We start from the raw sequence: 23294 nt of genomic DNA on the forward strand, positions 1-23294 counted from the left end.
GACCGGACTAACAAGAGAAATACATAAACTAATAGTACAGGTAGATACAAAATAAGAGGAAAAACAAAGCACTTGGGGGACATTGAAGACCGATCGAATGTAATCTTACAAAAATAAAGCAAGCTGGATGGAATATGGCGAAAAATACACTCCATTCTTCCTGAGTCTGCAACACAGGAACGCTAACACAAATAATTTGCAGAAACTCATTACTGAAGACGGAATCATTTATGATTCTACGAATTATATTTTAAAGGAGGAAGCTAAATATTTTAAGCAGATGTTCTTTTCCATCTCATCCTCTCCCACGGAATGCTAAGGAATTCTCATCCTCTCTCACTGATTACGGTAAGGAATTCTTTCCAAACAATACAAAATATTAACAAATATGCAGAGATCAGTGCGAAGGCCAAATTAGAACTTTTTGAGGCTATTAAATCCTTTCAGTCTGGAAAAACCCCTGGGCTTGATAGCCTTTTGATGTACTAAAAGCTCCATTGTTAGATTGTTTTAACTACTCCTATAGAAATGGTAGTCTGCCAGGTACTCAGCAGGAAGGTCTGATTTCACTATTACAACAAGACCCAGATAGACAGGATCTTTATACTTGCTCTCTAAGAAACTGGAGGCCCCTTACACGTCAATGTTGTGATGCAAAAATACGAGCAAAATGCATTGCACTTACCTGGTTTTACCAGGTATTGTTCATCCTGATCACAGGTTGTTTTTACATGGACGATACATTGGAGATAATGTACTACAAATACTAGCAATAATAGAACATCATGAAACATCTAAGAAGCCAGAAATTATATTTATAGTGTATTTTGAAAGGGCATTTGATAAAGTAACACTGGATTTTATTTAAAATGCCTGGATTTTTTTCAATTTTGGTGATTCTCTTATAAAATGGGTAAAAGTAATGCATAGCTACCCCAGGTGTAAAATAGTAAATGGCTACTTCTGAGTTTTGAATTGTCAAGAGGAGTTCAACAAGGGTGTCCGCTGTCACTATCTATTTGTTATGGTCATCAAAATGCTAGCTATTAAAATGAGATCCAATAACATTAGATTAGAAATCCAAGGCAGAAAAACAAAGGGGTCTGTGTATCCCGATGACTCAAGTTTCATATTAAGTCCACAAGCTAGATCCCTGCAATGTCTCATTGACGATCTAGATAATGTTTCTGGCCTCTGGACTAAAACCTAATTATGATAAGTATACCATATTATGTATTGGATCTTTAAAAAATACAACTTTTACATTACCCTGCAGTTTACCTATAAAATGGGCTGACGTTGAAGTAGACGAACTTGGTATTCATATCACAAAGATATAAATAAGCTCTCCACAATGAATTTTAATACAACATTTGTAAAAAATAGACAAGATTCTGCAACCAAGGAGAGGGAGATGCCTGTCTACTTATGGAAAAAAATCCCTGAATAACTCCTTAAGTCATATCTCCGTTTGCTCACTGATGGCACTGCCTACTCCTGATTTTTTTTCTTTTCTTCAAATCATATGAGCAAAAAATGTCGTTTTATCTGGGACGCTAAACTAGACCAAATAAAGCGTGCCTGTCTATAAAATTTATATGAATTGGGTGGGTTGAGACTTCTCTAAAAGCTTCACTTATTCAAAAGTTTTACTTGATCCTTAAATGGTTCTCAAGTAGATTACTAAAATCATACTAATGTCATACTAATATGACATATGACTAGTCCATACTAATACTTGTAGTAAAAATATTTATCTTCAACTCAATCTGCGGATTCTATTCGATGGATCGAAATTGTACGTTAAACATCACAGCATAGTTGAAAGTTATATGTTGCGTATAAATCCGAAGAGGGTGGGCATCAGCGAAAGGTGGGATGGGTTGGGATGTGGGATTGGATTACTGTGCGGGAGATAGACTGATGGTCAAGATAAAAGTATAAAAAGTCAGTTTGAATGGCACTGAGGGGAAGTGTTTTTTTATTTTATTTGTTTTTTTACTGCTAATGCAGGTTTGCCTGAGGCCGATGCCGTTCGGGTGCTTATACTCATGCAAATACACACACACACACACACACACACACACACAGATAGTGCTAGACATGCACTCAAACATATACAGTTGAAAATACCAATACTTCTATTTGGTTGGCGCGTTATGTTCAGAATTCCACAGGCTCGAGCGGTCACGACGGGGCAGACAAATTCCAAATCGTATCCGTAAAGTTCGTAGAAACATGTCAAACGTTTTTTAGAATCAATCCTCGTGTTTTTACAATAAATAATCTATAATATTTCAACCGGACAGTAGCATTTTCAATAGGAGAGCGAGAGAAAATTTCTCCTCCAAGCTGCTCGCGCATGCAAAACGCTGCTGGCACCCAGCCATCCTCTGCGATGTGATATTTCTCGCTCATTTTTCAGACTGTTCAGACCATGTGGAAGCCATAGGAAAAGGAATCTGGTTGATATCCCTTTAAATGGAAGGAAGGCATGCAATGGAACAGGGAACTTTCAAAATAGAAGGCACTTCCTCTTTGGATTTTCCTCAGGTTTTCGCCTGCAATATCAGTTCTGTTATAATCTCAGACAATATTTTGACAGTTTTGGAAACTTTAGTGTTTTCTATCCTGACAATTATATGCATATTCTAGATTCTGGGCCTGAGAAATAGGCAGTTTCATTTGGGTACGTTTTTCAAACATCAAAATACTGCCCCCTACACTCAAGAGGTTAATGGAATTAATGTTATTTTTTAATTGCGTGGGAGGGGTCACAGATGTTTGAGGGGCAGCTATTGGGGAGCTGTGGGGGGTCTTGGAGTGTCCCTGTTTTTGGCCTCAACATGCCCTTGAGCAGGGCATTCACCCTGCATACTACTTTGTCGCTCTGAATGGGAGTCTGTTGGATGAGTGGTGTAGTCTGTTGGATGAGTGGTGTAGTCTGTTGGATGAGTGGTGTAGTCTGTTGGATGAGTGGTGTAGTCTGTTGGATGAGTGGTGTAGTCTGTTGGATGAGTGGTGTAGTCTGTTGGATGAGTGGTGTAGTCTGTTGGATGAGTGGTGTAGTCTGTTGGATGAGTGGTGTAGTTGTTGAGTGGCTTCACTGCAAGTATATTTTATGTTTTGGATAAAAAATGTAATTACAAAAAGAACTGGCATTTTCAGCTTCCAGGAATTGTGTACAGATAGATCCCTTGCGACATAGGGCTGTGCATTATTAGATGATGGAGGCGGATGAATGGCACGACAATGGGCTTCAGGATTTATCACGGTATCTCTGTGCATTCAAATTGCCATTCATAAAATGCAATTGTTTTCGTTGTCCACAACTTATGCCTGCCCATAACATAACCACACCGCCACCATGGGGCACTCTGTTCACCACGTTGACGTCAACAAACCGCTTTGCCTGTACATTTGAAACCAAGATTCAGACGTGACGAGCACACTTCTCCAGTGGCTGTCGAAGTTGAGCATTTTCCCACTGAAGTCTGTTACGACACCGAACTGCAGTCAGGCCAAGACCCTGGTGAGGACGACTAGCACACAGATCAGCTTCCCTGAGATTGTCCATGCAAAGGTCAAATATTCTTCAATTGTGCAAACCCAGTTCCATCAGCTGTCTGGGTGGCTGGTCTCAGACGATCCCGCAGGTGAATAAGCCCGATGGGGAGGTCCTGGGCTGGTGTATAAACGCAACGTGTAAAGTGTGGGTCCCATGTTTCATGAGCTGAAATATTGGATCCCATCAATTTTCCGTTGGCATAAAAAGCTTCTTTCTCTAAAATTGTCCACAAAATTTGCACACATCTCTTTTAGTGAGCATTTCTCTTTTGTCAAGATAATCCACCCACCTGACAGGTGTCATATCAAGAAGCTGATTTAAAACCTCTCTGGGATATGTGGGACGGTAGCGTCCCACCTCGCCAAAAGCCAGTGAAATTGCATGGCACCAAATTCAAAACAACAAATCTCATAATTACAATTCCTCAAACATACAAGTATTATACACCATTTTAAAGATCCACTTGTAAATCCAGCCACAGTGTCCGATTTTCAAATCGGCTTTACTGCGAAAGCACACCAAACGATTTAGGTTAGCACCTAGTCACAGAAAACCATACAGCCATTTTCCAGCCAAGGAGAGGGCTCACAAAAATCAGAAATAGAGGTTAACTTAATCACTAACCTTTGATCTTCATCAAATGGCACTCACAGGACTTCATGTTACACAATAAGTGTGTTTTGTTCGATGAAGTTAATCTTTATGTCCAAAAACCTCATTTGAAATTGGTATGTTATGATCAGAAATGCATTGTCTCAAACAAACATCCGGTGAAAGTGCAGAGAGCCACATCAAATAACATAAATACTCATAATAAACATTGATAAAAGATACAAGTGTTATCCATGGAAATATAGATAAACTTCTTAATGCAACTGCTGTGTCAGATTTCAAAAAGGCTTTACGGTGAAAGCACACCTTATGATTATGTTTGGTCAGTGCTAGTCACAGAGAAACATCCAGCCATTTTCCAAAGAAGGAGAGGTGTCAGAAATAGTGTTGTAAATATTCACTTACCTTTGCTCTTGATCGGAATGCACTCCCAGAAATCCCAGTTCCACAAATGTTTGTTTTTTGTTTGATAAAGTCCATTTATGTCCAAATACCTCCCCTTTTGTTCACCTTTAGCCCAGTAAACCAAATGCATAATGCACGATCACTTGTTCAGACGAAATGTCAAAAGTTATATTACAGTTCGTAGAAACATGTCAAACGATGTATAGAATCAATCTTTAGGATGTTTTTATCATAAATCTTCAATAATGTTCCAAATGGAGAATTCCATTGTCTTTAGAAATGCAATGGAACGCAGCTACCTCTCACAGGCGCACGCATGATCAGCTCATGGCATTCTGCCAGACACCTTAGTCAAACAGCTCTCATTCTCTCCTCCTTAACAGTGGAAGCCTGAAACAAGGTTCAAAAGACTGTTGACTGTAGTAGAAGCCTTAAGAAGTGCAATATGACCTCATAGAAACTATATTTGATAGGCAATGACTTGAAAAAGTAATTTCTCAGGTTTTTGCCTGCCATATGAGTTCTGTTATACTCACAGACATCAAACAGTTTTAGGAACTTGAGTGTTTTCTATCCAAATGTACTAATTCTATGCATATTCTAGCTTTTGGACCTGAGTAGCAGGTAGTTTACTCTGGGAACCTTTTTATCCAAGCTACTCAATACTGCCCCCCAGTCCCAAAGAAGTTAAACAGCATGATCTCTACACAGGTGTACCTTGTGCTGGGGACGAAAGGCCACTCTAAATGTGCAGTTTTGTCACATGATGCAATGCAACAATGTTTTGAAGCGAGTGTGCAATTGGCAAGCTTGACTGCAGGAATGGAAAATGATTAAGGATAATGGCGGACGATGTTGCCGCTCCCATTTGCCATATTTTAAATTTAAGCCTACTAGAAAGTATGCGCTCCCAGGCCTGGAGGGAAGCAAAAGGTATTCCGCTACCTAAGAATAGTAAAGTCCCCTTTACTGGCTCAACGAGCCAACCAATCAGCCTGTTGCCAACCCTTAGTCAACTTTAGTAGAAAAAAAAATGTTTGACCAGATATGAATCAAATTTTGTCACATGCACCGAATACAATGGATACAAGCACTGCTCTACCTTAACAGAACTAACATGGCAGGCCCTAGTTTGTCGCACCTGGACGACTGTTCAGTCGTGTGGTCAGGTGCCACAAAAAGGGACTTAGGAAAATTGCAATTGGCTCAGAACAGGGCAGCACAGTTGGCCCTTGCATATTATTGTTAGCTCTCTGCATACATGCATGTCAATTTCTCCTGGCTCAATTTGGAGGAGAGATGGACTTCATCGCTACTTGTATTTGTGAGCTATTGACATGTTGAATGCACTGAGTTGTCTGTCTGCCCTACTGGCACACAACTCGAGACACCCATGCATACCCCACAAGACATGTCACGAGGTCTCTTCACAGTCCCCAAGTCCAGAACAGACAATGGGAGGCGAACGGTACTACACAGAGCCATGACTACATGTAACTCTATTCCACATCAAGTAACTGATTCAAGCAGTACAAGTAGATTTAAAAAATCAGAATGCACCTTATGTAACAATGGGGACTGAAACAACACACACATGCATACATACGCACTACATGCACATATACATGGATTTTGTATTGTAGATATGTGGTATTGCTTGAGTAGGGGCATGAGGGCACACTCTGCGTTGTAATGCTTTAATTTTGCTGGACCCTAGGAATAGTAGGCAGCAGCTAATGGCTGCGCCCCGGCTCAGTCAGTTGAAATCTAGATTACGGCCTAGTTTATTTAAATTGACTGAGTTCCTTGTGAACTAACTTTAAAAAATTGTTGCATGTTGCGTTTATATTTTTATGTATACACAACCTTTTGCTGTTGTAAAGCACTGAGTCAAATCAATACAAATGTTGACACGGACACCGAGTGGTGACATTACGAACTGCTTTTCACTGCAAAGTTTGAATTTGTGAACTGTACAGTTTCAGATTGAGACAGTTTAATTCCTTCAGCCTATGTTTATTAGTGTACTTGTGGTGCTTCAGCACAAACACTTCTGCATTCTTAACCACCGACATAGCCTTCTTAGATTTGTCTAACTGAACAAGTGTTTTGTATTTTGGTGTTAATTGTGTAAACCAAGTTTACACAAATAATTTAGTGTCTGATTCTTTAAGCACAATAAGTTTGTTTTTTATATTCCACAAAAAATATATATATATTGGTGTGTGTGTGTGTGTGTGTGTGTGTGTGTGTAGTAACTGGTGACTTTTGCCTCCTTAAAATCTGTAACAGACCTAAAAGTCCCATATTGGTTGGTTTAGTCCTAACACAAAACATTTGCTCCATTAATACATTACAATTTCACGTACAAATGTACATTGATCCTTCATTACAATCACTTTTTTTAATCTCTTAGAATCCTTCAAGGACAATTTTTAAGTGGGAGGCAGGTGGCTTAGTTCTTTAAAATCAAAACAAGAAGCACTTCTTTAAACCTGATTTGGCCAGTACCACTATAAATGTTAATGATTTCATCTTTGTTCTTCTCTACCCCAGATCCGACCCCACATCGCCACCCTGCGCAAATATACCTACGGCAAGCACATCCTAGCCAAGCTGGAGAAGTACTACATGAAGAGTGGCTCTGACCTGGGGCCCATTGGCGGGCCCACCAACGGCCTCATGTAGACCTATCCTCCCTCTCGTGTCCCTTGACTAAAGAGCAGAGTAGGAGCCCCCCAAACCCCTTTTTTCTAGTTCTATAAAGAGGCGCTCCATCAGAGCTGACCTTTGACATACCCTTTGTGTCCCCCATTTTGGGGGAATTTACCCATAAATTATTCAACTTCACCTAAGAAATGCTGTGACATCTGGGGGCAGGCAGACAGACTGACTGACTGTCTTGCAGGCAATCTCTTGCGGGTAAAGCACAACCCGCCCCCATTGTTTATGATGTAATAGATATAACTGGCTGGTTTTTGGTATATAATCTTGTACATTTTTGTTTTTTTACTTTGTAAATCCCTCTGTAGGGGGAAAAAAAAGGAGAACCGCATTTGCTGAAAATGTACAATTCTTACAATTACACCAGCAAGTGACTTTATAAGGCCAAATTTGAGTGATCCTTTTAAACAATTTTCCATTTGTTTTTGTACCCAGACTTACTATCAGCTGTTCTAATTAAAAGCCATGTGTTTAAATATAATATACAAAATTCTTTCTACTACCACACAATGATCCCAATGCAAAAGCAGCTGATGGATCCATTTCTACTTATAGCACTGCATAGTATGGATAGATTATGAAACCCATCTTTCCCACCAGTTACTATGTCTTTCGTGCCAATGAGTTAGTCACCCATTGGTCTGTATTGGACCAACTAAAGTACTTTGCTTTGGAGAGCTCTGTACTTACATTTTTGGGGGGTGTCATCCAGTTGGCTGCTCGTGATTGTCTCGATTTTGTTGCCTCTGTTTTTTCGCAGACCGGGGTGTAACGCCTACTCTTCGTCTCGCGCTGTTGGTGAACAGCTTGCAGTTGGCTTGATTTGATTAGTCGGCTCCAGGTGATGACTGGCATCGTTACTAAACGGTGTACTTTGAGAAATGAAAACATGCGCTGTTGCATCCGTAGGCAGTGATTCCACTATACTCCACCTATACTGTCTTAAGCAACAACAAAAAAATGTTTTGCCGCCCACTCAATGGCTACTTGGGGGCTACACCGGACACTGCTACGTAAGACGTTTATTCTTTTTCAGAAGCAAAGCATGAGGTCGGGTTGTATAGTGAAAGTTTAACCTGGTTGTAATATTTACATGAAATGACCGTAGTGGGGCTTTTGGGGAGGGGGTGGGAGCAGGTTAAGCATAGGCATGCTGTGACAGGTTTTTATAACTTGGAATGATTTTTCTTTATCATGTTATCGGTCTTGTAGTTTGAGATGAACACTGCCCTAGAAAAGGTATCTTTATGTACTGAATATTCATCTCTTGCATAGAAGTAGCTTAGCAAAAATGTATAGCATCTTTGTGTATGAGTAAATATTAAATTGTTGCTTTTTTGGGTAGGGGGCTTTGGCCTGATGAGGGCACTCTCACCACCTGCAGTTCAGAGCAGTAGGAAGACTTTATTATTATTTTGAAGTGGCTCATTCCATGTGTGTGAAGCGGAGAATAGATTTGGGGATGAGCTAAGAAAAGGATCCTTGTTTATAGGATTGTGAGACAGTCATAGAGGTGGTTTTAATTTTGTTCATCTTTTTTTAAATTTTTGCAGTCTGAATATGCAAGCGATTTGGGTAGTCTAAAAAGCTATACAACTCATCTGTAATACTAGTAGTATTGGCTTTTGTTTTTTGCTTCATATGAATAATTGTAGAATACATGTAGTATATGTGCAGTTAAGTAAGTTTATTAGTTGACAAAAAAAATTATAGTTGATGTTTGACAGGCCTTGCTAAATTGGTAGTGATGCTTTTATTTCGTCTGTACAGTTGTACATTTGTAAACGTTGATGCTGTAAATGGGATGTCTTTTACACTTTGGGGGGGGGGGAATTGCAAAAATGTGCATTTTGATGTGTGTATATTCATCACTCCTTTCCCCTAAAATATAATGTATACAGTTTTATTTGATCAATCGTTATTTTAAAACTATTTTTATGGCTTCACAATCTGACTTGGTTTTTGTTTTTAATCTGTTGTGAAAAAGGTTGGCCTTGTTTTGTATGCGGAGCTGTATAACATCTCCTGTTGATATTGTCTTTCTGACATGTGACAGTTTAAAGGAACACCAATGCTCTGTACTTAAAATGAGGCTGCTTCTGGTCCTCTCTGCTACCATGGAAAACTTCACAGGATATGACAGAATTATTTTTGTACAGAAGAGGGCTGTATTTTGGAACAGCTACTACCTTGTAAGTGAAAGAAATGTAAGATATTGTCAATTATATAAATATGAACATATGAGTTTTGTCACACTGTCAAAGTCATGTACATTTTCAGGTGGCCTTATGTACATTTCCAGATGTTAGATGAAGAAAAAATACTCATTTTTTGGGGGGGAAGCAGAATTGTGACTATGTATGATTAAACCGTTCTAACATTTGATAACTTTGTTCTGTGCCTTTCATTTCCATATCTTGTTTATGAAGTTGTTGTGCAAACTTGCAGTACATGAATTGGACTTGAAGTTGTTTTGAAATGAACCTGTTTTGAGCAGCAGATGCTGTTTGTCAGTCAAGTTAGCCTACTTCATTATCAATTGTTTTATAAAGGAGTCTAACGGGTTGCTGAGCGTTCACATTTGCCAGAACAGACTATTTTAATTTATAGCGTATATCTACAAGGAAGAATAGTTGTCTGACTGACCCTGTGTCTATAACGGTGACATGATCACTGTACTACAGCTATTTTTTTATTTATTTAACCATCAACTAGGCAAGTCAGTGAAGAACAAATTCTTATTTTCAATGACTGCCTAGGAACAGTGGGTTAACTGCCTTGTTCAGGGGCAGAATGACAGATTTTGACCTTGTCAGGTCGGAGATTTGATTTTGCAACCTTTCGGTTACTAGGCCAAGGTAACTTTCGGTTACTCTAACCACTAGGCTACCTGTCGCCCCAAAATGGGGGGGGAAACCCCTTAATAGGGCTTTGGGCCACCACAGCTTCAATGCTCCTTGGCATAGATTCTACAAGTGTCTGGAATTGTTTCGGGGGGGACGCGATACCTTTTGTTCCATGATAAATTCCTTCATTTGGCATTTTGTTGATGCACTCATTTGACTGGTAAGACGAAAGCAACCAATGTAGACAAGTTGGGGCAGGTGCATCTGCGACAGTCTGACACTGATGTGGTTTTCCAATAGCAAGGCTCGGTGCCCCCCTCCCAATAACAAACTGAAAATATACTGTATGTATAAATGTTCTACAATCAGTTGGTGAGAGACTGCCTCAAATCATGTTAATTTGTCAATATACTCTATACACTAATTGCGGCAAAGTTGGTTCCTGTTTCAGTCACGTCTTTGGTCACGATCGTGTGGGTCAAACAAACACCCTAATGATTGGTTGACAATAGAGCTGCACACAATGCAGGCGATGGCTGCAGGATGAAGTTGAAGAGCTTCTGCAGAAACTTGCAGTCAATACTTTATGACCTTGGATCACATGATTTTTGTAAAGTTCATCCAGTTGACATGTAGGTGAAGTTCAGACAATTTTTATTCCCATAATGCAACACACTTTGAAAGTAGGACTGGGAATTGCCAAGGACCTCACGATAAAATATCACAATACTTACGTGCCGATACGATATGTATTGCGATTCTATATGTATACTGTGATTTTATTGCAATTCATTGTCCCAAACATATTGCTAACCATATGTCTTCTACAAAGGGACAAGAGAGCATGAGGACATTAATTTTGATCAGTCATGGAAATAAAAGTGCTGTACACATTGTCTCCCTATTTGAAAAAGATGGGGAAACAAGCTATGAAGGAAAAATTGTCGTTTTGGTTCAGGTACAGCCAACTAATGCACAAATAATATTGTGATATTAAAACGATAGTCAAAAATGATATCCCGATTTATGGAACTATTTATTTTTTCTCCCATCACTATTTGAAAGGTGGTGTGCCAACGATGGTCACCGATTTGACAAAAGTGTTCCGCTCAAACACAGCAACTGTCCAGAATCTTTGTGTTCAATTGGGTTGAGACGGCCATGGTATATGGTTTATATTATTTTCATGCTCATCAAACCATTCAATGACCACTGGTGCCCTGTGGATGTGGGCGTTGTCATCTATCGGTGCATAGCAGGGACTGCCCCCTCTCATTGAAGCCACAGAAGTTCAATGTTGACCGCAGTACTGCAGGTGTTTCCAGAAAACATCCCCCATTATAGTGAATGGAAAAATGTCAATCTCTGTGTAAATAAATAAAACATTTGAAGACTATCATTGTACCAATAATTGATTCTAATACACCAGGTCTATGTCCTTGAACCGGTTATTTTAAAATCACACACGGAAGTAATTATAAGGAAAATTGAGTTGCTAATAGTTGATTGCATCTCCATGAGATGCACTCTTAACCCCCCTTCAATGCCCCATAGACCCACAGTGGAGGTGTCATAATACCCATAAAATCTAGTCAAAAACATACATGGTTCCAATTGTTTTTCCACCATTAATTTTTCCCATTGAGGATTTTAGAAGGGGGCAGTGTTTTGTGTAGGCTAGCCCTGCTGTGACATTTTGATAACCATGTAAATCTCTCTTGGACAAGGTGATTTTTGTCAATATATTCGGCTATATTTACTCTCAGATTCGAAAATGCTAACTAGCATCAAGTAAACATGCAAAACTACAAATCTTTGCCAGCTCCTGCACGTCATCTCTAGCTGACACCTTTGCTAACAGGTTTTATGTCAATTAAAAACTTGCACAAGACAGTTCACAGAATTGTCCAGTTAAAGAAATGTAACCAATTTATTCATTATTACATTTAGTTAATAGTAGATTGTTCATCCAGAGATTCTTACCTTTGCTTCGATTCGGCAGTTTCGTCCAGATGTTTGGCATTTTGTTTTTTTTATGATAAACACATTAGCAGTTAATTAGCATTTCCTTTTTGGTGGGTAAATACAGGAAAATATATTGATAAAAGTCACCTTGTCCTAGAGCGATTTACACGGTTATCAAAATGGCACGCCGGGGTAAGCCTACACAAAACCCACCCCTTTAAGTGTTTCAAAAATTACCTTTGGGAAAAACAGATGGTGTATAAAGATTGGAACCATTTCCCTGTTTGACTGCTAGGTTTTATGGGTATTATGACTCATACTATGGTACTGTATTGAGTGTTCACATATGAATGAATGCTGTCACTTAGTTGATGGCATAGTCCATTCTTACAATATATACAGTCATTGGGGCATAGCCATGGTAGCCAAAATAATGGCCTGCCCAACATTTTTATGCATGAACTGAAGCATGATTTGATCTTAACTGCCGTAATTAACCACACCACTCCCTCATTTACTCCAAGTGTTTCCATTATTTTGGTAGTTACCTGTATGCCTGTGCTTCTGTAAACAGAGGGCGGGTCTTTAAGAATCCCGCCACAGGTAGGTTTAACTCACACCTGTACTACTATGAGATGGAAAATATGCTTTAAGGGCTACAGTTGTAATAAAACCACTGCAGACGAGATATAATAATGATTTCATTTTTTACCCCACTGTATAACATAGCCGCATGTTTACCTGCAATAACTACATTGGTGAGTAGCCTGGTATACTTTTCTCATGAATGTCAGTGGTTGCGTTTACACAGGCAGCCCAAGTCTGATCTTGTACCCAATTATTGGCAAAAGAGCTGATCTGATTGGTCAAAAAAAAGAAAATGAAAAAAAGAACACAGCCAAAGTGATTTACATGTTATGAATGTAAATTTGAGCTGTGGACATTTCTCTGTCACCTTTGCTATGACGTTGCACTGAATGAACATAGGCTTCAGCATAAATTAATGCAGTGTGAAATATCAAATACCTTGTGATCGATTGCTTGTTAATCTTTTATAAGAATTCACAGTAGGCCTTTGAAATTATATGTATCATTTGGCCTATGAGATAGTATATGGAGGATCAGCTCTCAGACAGGCTTTCAGAACATAAAAAAATATGTTGTTGAAAAAAGCAGCAAGCTATGGTATTGCACAACACAGCTGTCTGGCAGCTCACCTTTAGTCTGTCTGTCTAGGCCCGTATTCATAAAGCATCTCAGAGTATAAGTGCTGATCTAAGATCAGTTTTGCATCCTAGATCAGCACTCCTACTTTTCTTTATGAATACCGACCCTTATGTTCACGTTCAGATCCCACCGTCTATGGTTCAGATAATTGTCCAACGTGGTTTCCATATGTTTGATACCGTTCCATTGATTCCATTCACGCGGAACGAGGGAGAGCTCGTTTTGTTATTTTGGAAAGTTTGTTGTTTTGAAAGTGTAAGGCCATCAGACTGCGAAACAGCAATCAATAACTCAGAGAGGCTACTGCCTACATTGAGACCCAATCACTGGCCACTTTAATAAATGGAAATCCTGCAGGCTCTAATTTTGTCTGTTCTTGATTATTGTCCAGTTGTGTGGTCGAGTGCTGCAAGGAAAGACCTATTTAAGATGCATTAATATGTTTGCATAGTCAGTTTACACACAGCTCTGACACACACACTAACCCCACCAGCCCTGCCACGAGGGGTCTTTTCACAGTCCCCAACTTCAGAACAAATTCAAGAAAGCAGACATTATTATATAGAGCCATTATTGCATGGAACTCTGTTCCATCTCATATTGCTCAAGTGTCATGGCACAGCGCCGCTCCCCTATTTGACCGATATAGTTTGTCTGTATGTATTAATATTTAGGCTACATGTGCCTTTTGTAAAAACACACATATATATATATATATATATATATACATGTCATGTTTTGTGTGGACCCAAGGAAGAATACCTACTGCTGTTGCAAGCGCTAATGGAGATCCTAATAGATTACCAAATACCAAAAAATGGTATATTCAAAGTAGCCTACCTTGGCCTCAAAGGTAATTAAACACCTAAACACACATCCTAATAACTGCAGGCAGGGCAGAGATAGTGTGCACTTAAACACATATCTCACCTTTTTTTGTGTGTGTATGCGTATGTGTGTATGGATTGGGGGGGTGGTCCAAAATAGGAGAGGGTTGTCATGAAACAAAAATATAACTGTTTGGCCATAATGTCCATTGTTATGTTTGGAGGAAAAAGGGGGAGGCTTGCAAGCCGAAGAACAGCATCCCAACCGTGAACCACAGGGGTGGCAGCATCATGTTGTAGTGGTGGTTTGCTGCAGGAGGGAATGGTGCACTTCACAAAATGGATGGCATCATCAGAAAGGAAAATGTATGTGGATATATTGAAGCAACATCTCAAGACATCAGTCAGGAAGTTAAAGCTTGGTGGCAAATGGGTCTTCCGAATAAACAATGACCCCAAGCAAACTTCCAAAGTTGTGGCAAAATGTCTTAAGGACAACAAAGTCAAGGTATTGGAGTGGCCATCACAAAGCCCTGACCTCAATCCCATGGAACACATGGAGGAATGGGCCAAAATTCACCCAAGCTTGTGGAACGCTACCCGAAATGTTTGACCCAAGTTAAACAATTTAAAAACAATGCTATCAAGTACTAATTGAGTGTATGTAAACTTCTTACCCACTGGGAATGTGATGAAAGAAATATAAGCTGAAATATATAATTCTCTCTACTGTTATTCTGACATTTCACATTCTTCAAATAAAGTGGTTATCCTACCTGACCTAAGACAAGGAATTTTTACTACGATTAAATGTCAGGAATTGTGAAAAACTGAGTTTAAATGTATTTGGCTAAGGTGTATGTAAACTTCCGACTTCAACTGTATACACCTGTTCTGAAAGGCCCCAGAGTCTGCAACACCACTAAGCAAGGGGCACTACCAAGCAAGCAGCACTATGAAGACCAAGGAGCTCTCCAAATAGGTTAGGGACAAAGTTGTGAGAAGTACCGATCAGGGTTGGGTTATAAAAAAATATCAGGAACTATGAACATCCCACAGAGCACCATTAAATCCATTATTAAAAAATGGAAAGAATATGGCACCACAACAAACCTGCCAAGAGAGCGCCGCCCACCAAAACTCACGGACCAGGCAAGGAGGGGATTAGAGAGCGAGTGAGTGGAGTGAGAGGGGAGGGGAGTGAGAGCGTGAAAGCCCTCGTCTCCTGCCTGTCAGGCAAAGTGCTGGAGTGGGCCAACGCGGTTTGGGATGGGCCAGACTCGGCGAGGGACCACTACCAAGAGTTCACCGTCGCTTCCGGGCCGTGTTCGACCATCCACCTGAGGGTCGAGTGGCGGGTGAACGTCTGTTCCATTTGCGGCAGGAGACGAAGAGCGCACAAGACATCGCTCTGGAGTTCAGGACCTTGGCCGCCGGCCCAGGGTAGAACGATAGGGCCCTGATTGACCCCTATCGGTGCAGTTTACGGGAGGACGTCCGCAGGGAGCTAGCATGCACCCTGGACCAGCTAGTGGATATGTCCATAAGGTTGGACAACTTGCTGGCTACACACGGGTGTCCGGATCGGGTCCTGTTGGTTCCACCCCCCAGCTCCTCTGCGCCAACCGCCATGGAGTTAGGGGGTGCTGCAGCGAGGGCGATCGGAGGAGGAGCCTCTTCCTGCACTAGGTGTGGTCGGAGAGGGCACACTGCCGACCGGTGCTGGAGGGACTCGTCTGGGAGTCAAGACGGCAGGTCGAGCACTGTTCGGACAGCACCAGGCTCACCCAGAGCCCCCTGTTGGTCACATGTATGTGTTGATTTCTTTCCCTGAGTTTTCCCCTCATTCCCAGCATAAGGTGCTAGTAGATTCAGGCGCAGCGAGGAATTTTATGGACTGCGGTTTCGCGCATAGGTTAGGGATTCCCCTGGTTCAGATTGACAAACCTTTCCCCTTGCACTCCCTAGATAGTCGACCATTAGGGTCAGGGAGTCCACAGCTCCACTGGACATGGTTACGCAGGAGGGTCATGAGGAGAGAATTAGTCTCTTCCTCATTGATTCCCCTGCGTTTCCGGTGGTGCTGGGGATTCCCTGGTTAGCCTTTCACAACCCCATTATTTCGTGGCAACAGAGGGCTCTAAAGGGGTGGTCAGATGAGTGCTCAGGTAGGTGTGTGGGAGTTTCCATCGGTGCAACGAAGGTGGAGAGTCCAGACCAAATCTCCGCCGTGCTTATTCCCCCCGAATATGCCGATTTGGCTATCGCCTTCTGTAAAAAGAGGGTGACCCAATTACCACCTCATTGACAAGGGGATTGTGCGAAAAAGCTCCAGGTAAATGCCGCACTTCCCAGGAGTCACGTGTATCCGTATGGGTTGAAGAATGCCCCAGCCGTCTTCCAATCCTTTGTAGACGAGATTCTCAGGGACCTGCACGGGCAGGGTGTGGTGGCTTATATCGATGACATTCTGATATATTCCGCCACACGCGCCGCGCATGTGTCTCTGGTGCGCAGAGTACTAGGGTGACTGTTGGAGCATGACCTATACGTCAAGGCTGAGAAATTCGTGTTCTCCAAACAGGCTGTCTCCTTTCTGGGGAATCGCATTTCCACATCAGGGTTGGTGATGGAGTGTGACCGCATTGCAGCCGTGCGTAATTGGCCGACCTCCACTACGGTAAAGGAGGTGCAGCGGTTTTTAGGGTTTGCCAATTACTACCGGTGGTTTATCCAGGGTTTTGGGCAGGTGGCTGCTCCCATTACCTCACTGCTGAAGGGGGGACCGGTGGGTCTGTGGTGGTCGACTGAGGCGGACAGAGCGTTTTGTCGCTTGAGGACTCTGTTTACAGAGGCTCCCCTGTTGGCTCATCCGGATCCCTCTTTGGCATTCATAGTGGAGGTGGACGCATCTGAGGCTGGGATTGGAGCCGTGCTCTCACAACGCTCGGGCGCCACTGAAGCTACGCCCCTGCGCTTTCTTTTCGAGGAAGCTTAGCCCGGCGGAGCGGGAGCTGCTGGTTGTCGTATAAGCTCTGAACTTGTGGAGACATTGGCTTGAGGGGGCTCATCTGGACTGACCACCGTAATCTGGAGTACATCTGGGTGGCGAGGAGGCTGAACCCGCGCCAGCAAGGTGGGCCATGTTTTTCACCCGATTCAGATTTACGATATCGTATAGACCAGGGTCCCAGAATGCTAAGGCAGACGCACTGTCCCATCTCTATGATACAGAGGAGCGGTCAATCGATCCCATCCCCATACTTCCGGCCTCTTGACTGGTGGCACCGGTGGTATGGGAGGTGGACGCGGACATCGAGCAGGCATCTCGGTCAGAGCCTACTCCACCTCAGTGTCCAGCTGGACGGAAGTACGTTCCGCTTGGTGTTCGCAACAGGCTGATTCGATGTGCTCACACGGTACCCTCCTTTGGTCATCCGGGTATCGATAGGACGGTGCAATGCCTTAGGGGGAGGTACTGGTAGGACGTGAGGGTTTATGTCTCTTCCTGTTCGGTGTGCGCTCAGTGCAAGGCTCCTAGGCACCTGCCCAGAGGGAAGTTACAACCCCTCCCCGTTCCACAGCGTCCTTGCTCACACTTGTCGGTAGACTTCCTGACTGACCTTCCTCCGTCTCAGGGCAACACCACAATCCTGGTCGTTGTGGATCGGTTATCTAAGTCCTGTCGTATCCTCCCTTTGCCCGGTCTAACTACGGCCCTACAGACTGCGGAGGCCCTGTTTACTCACGTCTTCCGGCACTATGAGGTGCCTGAAGACATAGCTTCGGATCGGGGTCCCCAGTCCCGGGTTTGGAGGGCGTTCATGGAGTGTCTGGGGTCTCGGTCAGCCTGACCTCTGGTTTTCACCCCGAGAGTAATGGGCAGGTGGTGAGAGTAAACCAGGATGTGGGTAGGTCAGGGGGGGGCTACTGTCACGACTTCCACCGAAGGTTGCTCCTCTGCCTGTTGGAGCGGTGCTCGGCAGTAGTCGTCGCCGGCCTACTAGCTGCCATCGATCTATTTTTCCTTTTCGTTTGGTTCTGTCTGTTTTTGTTATCACCTGTGTCTAATTAGTTCATTTCGGTGGTTTTATTAACCTCCGCTGCCTGCTAGTCTTTGTGCGGGATTATTTTACTGTTTAGCTCTGTTAGGGGTGTGTGTTTGCGCCACAGGATTCTTGTTTGTTCTCAGAGTCATTGTACCGTTGGCACTGTGTTTAGGAGTAGAGGTTTCTCCTCCGTGTGTGTCGTGATTTTTCCCCACCTGTTGTTGGTGGGTTGGGACTTGAATAAACGACTGTGCCAACTGGAATTCCTTGCTCCTGCTCCTGACTCCTGCAACTACCTCTACTTAGGAGGCACCTGACACCAAATGAACAAAGGAAATTGAAGGACTAACAGTATAGTTAGATAGCAATAAAACTGTACCATAGAGGCACAGAATAAGTTAGAGGAAAACCAAAAAGAAATGGAGGAACTTATTCAAGAAAGATCCAGTGTAATATATTATAAAAGTAAAGCGAACTGGATGGAATAAGGGGAAAAATGCACCAAATTATTTTTCAATCTTCAACATAGAAATGCTACCAAATGTATTTTATTGAAACTTGTTACACATGATGGAGTCACACATGATTCACTGAATGATATTTTGAAAGAGGAAGTAAAGTACTTTAACCTATTTAATCCCACCGGTCACAATAGTGACCGTAAAAAAAATGTTTCCAGTTATAAGGCTCTATATATGTTACTGAATGATGTATCAATGCATTTCCAGCAAATATTGAAAAAAATCAAGGGTCTCAATGAAATATGTGCAGTGTCACATGTTTAGTGTAAATTGTCACATGACCAGAGCTGTTTACTTCCTGGTAACCCTAACCATGAGAAGAGGATGGCTGCATCAAAGCTCCCAAACAAAAGGTTAGTAAAGTATGTTAACATTCAGATAGGACAAAGATTTTTGGTACACATCATCTTTAAGGTGTCTAGTATTGATATATGCATTTACAATTACTCAACTGTGTTCAGTGTGGTCATAGAATGAGTAAACATGTTGACGGCAACAATAGTGACCGGTGGGATAACACAGTGCATCTAGGTATACACATACTGATACACATACATAGGTCTTGTTTTACCTAACTTTCTACTCTGTTCTTTCTTTTAGTTTCACTTTGAGTCAAGTTCTGGATATGTTGGATCTAGGTGACTGCCCAGACAAGGCATGCAACATTGCAGTTATCCCTCAAAATGAGAAAGATGCTGTCCTGAGTGATTGTGATAGCGATGGGTCAGATATGGACTATGGACAGGCCATTTGCCAGCCAGGCTGTCGAATGCATATGCTAAACCTATGCAAACAGATCATGACAGGAACAACGTTATCAGTGATGATGACCTACCTACCCCCCTCCCCATCCACAACCTTCCCCACCCACCTCCATTGTTGATAATGAAGAGCCAAGGGCCTCTACCCGCCATAGGGGTCAGCCAGAAGAGCCCAGGGAAAAGCTGCAGGTGGTCAAAAATAAAGATTGAGTGTTCAAACGATCAAAGAGGCCTGCCACTGATGTGATTCCAAAACTCATAGTATACAGCCCAAATATGCAAAAGTTTGGCACGAAACCACTGAGCCACGGAAGGAGATCTTTACTGGCTGCTACTGTTGAAGATCAGGCAAGAAATGACAAAGCTTCTCACTGGCCAATCAACACGATGCACCGGTTCCAGAGAAGTCGTCATTGTGACAAACGTACTACCTATGCATGTGAGAAATGCAAAGTGCCACTGCCCAGTGCTTCAAGATATACCATGGACAGTAGAAAAGGAGATAAGAGTGAATGAAAAAGGGCTGAAAAAGACAATAAAAGAAAAATAGAAAAGTTGATAAAGGGTGAGGAGAAGCAGTACAATGGAAGAAAAGAAAAGTAGATGAAAAAGACAATCAAAATGACTGAAATGTTTTTGGAAAAGAAGGTCAATTGATTCAAGACATACTGTATGACAGGAGGTCTGACTGATCACAGTTTAAAATAGTGATGCACAAACTAATCTTGCACTTGGTTCTGAAGCCTAACGCTATGAGATATATATAAGCACTCGTTGTGCAGTGGCGCTTTTTATATATATAATTGTATTTTGTTCAGTGTAGGCCTCTACTTGAATGCATATTCTACAGGCTACCTCTATCCTAAATGTTACCTTAATGTTCAGTGGGAATGAATAACACGACTGCTATACAGTTGTTAGTGAATGTTGCACTAAAATGTCACAATGACAATGTTACAATGAATATTGCACTAAAGTACAAGTTCAAATGTTACAATAAAGTTACAATATTAATGTTTCAATATATGTTGCACTAAAGTAACAATGTTACAATGAATATTGCACTAAAGTACAAGTTCCAATGTTACAATAAAGTTACAATTTTAATGTTTCAATATATGTTGCACTAAAGTAACAATGTTACAATGAATGTTGCACTAAAGTAACAATGTTACAATGAATATTGCACTAAAGTACAAGTTCCAATGTCACAATAAAGTTACAATATTAATGTTTCAATATATGTTGCACTAAAGTAACAATGTTACAATGTATGTTACAATAAAGTAACAACATTGAAATATGTTGATGGTTGTTGTTTTTTTGTTTTTTTATCTCGGTATTCATATCGATGTTGTATAAGGGTTTTTGATATGTAAAATAGTCACACTAGAATGTGACGGAGCATTCTAGAGGCAATGCTGGGGACTGCAAGTGACAGAGTTTTAAATGTGTTAATAACTGGGCTGGGGACTGCCAGTGACAGAGTTTTAAATGTGTTAATAACTGGGCTGGGGACTGCCAGTGACAGAGTTTTAAATGTGTTAATAACTGGGCTGGGGACTGCCAGTGACAGAGTTTTAAATGTGTTAATAACTGGGCTGGGGACTGCCAATGACAGAGTTTTAAATGTGTTAATAACTGGGCTGGGGACTGCCAGTGACAGAGTTTTAAATGTGTTAATAACTGGGTTGAGATATAAGAACTTTGATAACTGCATAGGAGAAATATGTTAATTTAGTATACGTAACATTATCCCACCGGTCACAATTGTGACCGACCATAAAACACACTTTTTCACCTACTTTTCCATTAACATTTCGAAAAAATAATGATTGATTACTTCAAAGGGTTACTAATGACACTTGATTTGGATATTTTCATGTCTGGGAAAAATATGGGATTAAATGGGTTAAGAATATGTTTTCGTTTCAGTCTCCTCCATCTCCACTAACCGATGCTAATTGCATGGATTTTTTTCCTATTAATAATGTCAAATTAACATCTGTACAGAGAGACTCATGTGAAGGCCAAATTACAGATTTTGATGCAATTAAAGCAATTAAAGCCTTTAAGGCTGGGAAAACTCCAGGGCTGGATGGCTGTAATACGATGCTACTGGCGGCAAAGAAGTCAGGCGCAGGAGAGCGGAAACTGATTTACAATGGTTGTGGTTAATAACCATAAACCACCGTCAACAGAATAATACAATAAATGGGTCAAACAAAATCCAGTAAATACCAGCATATCGTGCACAAGCACTACAACAAACAATTACGGACAAGGACATGGGGGTGAAACAGAGGGTTAAATACACAACATGTAATTGATGGAATTGGAACCAGGTGTGATGGAAGAAAAGACAAAACCAATGGAAAATTAAAAGTGGATCGGCGATGGCTAGAAGGTCGGTGACGTAGACCGCCGAACGTCGCCCGAACAAGGAGATGGACCAACTTCGGCGGAAGTCTTGACAAAGGCATACCAGTGGAAGTATACCAACCTTTTTTGTACCAGTATTAGCATGTTTTAACCACTCCTATATATTGTAAATGGTAGATTATCGGACACGCAACAAGAATGTCTGATTTCATTATTACTGAAACAGGATCCAAGTGGTATATATAAAGTTCCAGTCCATTTAAAAAAAAAATGGAGACCTCTTACACTTCAGTGTTGTGATGGAAAAATTCAAGCTAAATGCTTGGCACATAGAATTAAAAAGGTATTGTCAGATATTCTTAATCAGACAGGTTTATTACATGGATGACCGTGACTGCTATTAAACCACTGTGCTAACATGCAATGTAACTTAAACAATAACCCACAAACCACAATACAAAACAGGCTACCTAAATATGGTTCCCTATCAGAGACAAACACCTGCCACTGATTGAGAACCATATCAGGCCAAAACACATAGAAACAGACTAACTAGACATGCAACATAGAATGCCCACTCATATCACACCCTGACCAAACAAAACATAGAAACAAACAATGCAAATAATGGTCAGAGTGTGACACATAGAGGTTCTAAATACTTTTGCTAACCTCTCTGGATTAAAACCAATTTATGATAAGTATATTACATATTGAATCACAAAAATATTATACTTTTACATTACCGTGTAGATTACCAATAAAATGGTCTGACGGGGATGTGTACATACTCGGTATGCAAATCCCGAAAGAAAGAAATTATCTCACTCCAATACATATATAGAAAGTTTGCAAAAATAGATAAGATCTTGCTACAATGGAAAGGAAAATACCTGTCTATTTGTGGAAAAATCACCCTGATTAACTCTTTAGTCATATCACAGTTTACCTATTTGCTTATGGTTTTGCCTACACCTGCTTTTTAAATGATATGAACAAAAAATATTCAATTGTATTTGGAATGGCAAGCCAGACAAAATGAAAAGGGCCTATTTATATAATGAATATGAATTCAGAGGGCAGACATTATTCCATATTAAAACATTAGACCTCTCACTAAAGGCATCAGTCATACAAAAATTATACTCATATACAAAATGGTTCTCTAGTAAATTAGTAAGGAAGTCTCACCCCATGTTCAAGAATGGCTTTTTTCCCTTTATTCAGATTACAACTGTTCACTTTCGGTTATTAGAAAATTAAATCATCTCCAAAATATCGTTATTTTTTAAAACAAGACTTAGAAAGTTGGTTGCAATTTCAGTTTAATCCACCTGAAAAGACAAAACAAATACTACAACAAATATTGTGGTTAAACTCAAATATATTGAATGATTAAAAAAACAT

General features: G+C 41.0%; 2 protein-coding genes across 15 annotated transcripts in view; one reads left to right on the plus strand and one right to left on the minus strand.

The window, feature by feature from the left end:
* LOC112217393 (pumilio homolog 2) overlaps window positions 1-9694 on the plus strand; it is a 54790-nt gene extending 45096 nt beyond the window's left edge. For all 14 annotated transcript variants that reach the window (XM_024377626.2, XM_024377634.2, XM_024377629.2 and 11 more), the window contains one exon: window positions 7142-9694. In XM_024377626.2, the coding sequence (XP_024233394.1) occupies window positions 7142-7273 (132 nt within the window). In that variant the 3' untranslated portion in view covers window positions 7274-9694. The remainder of the gene's footprint in view (window positions 1-7141) is intronic.
* The window catches only part of LOC112219756, a 466516-nt gene that overhangs the window by 394430 nt on the left and 48792 nt on the right, over window positions 1-23294 (minus strand). The gene's annotated exons all lie outside the window — the stretch shown is intronic.

Source organism: Oncorhynchus tshawytscha, linkage group LG18 (genome assembly GCF_018296145.1).
Source record: "Oncorhynchus tshawytscha isolate Ot180627B linkage group LG18, Otsh_v2.0, whole genome shotgun sequence".
In the NCBI taxonomy this organism is placed as follows: domain Eukaryota; kingdom Metazoa; phylum Chordata; class Actinopteri; order Salmoniformes; family Salmonidae; genus Oncorhynchus; species Oncorhynchus tshawytscha.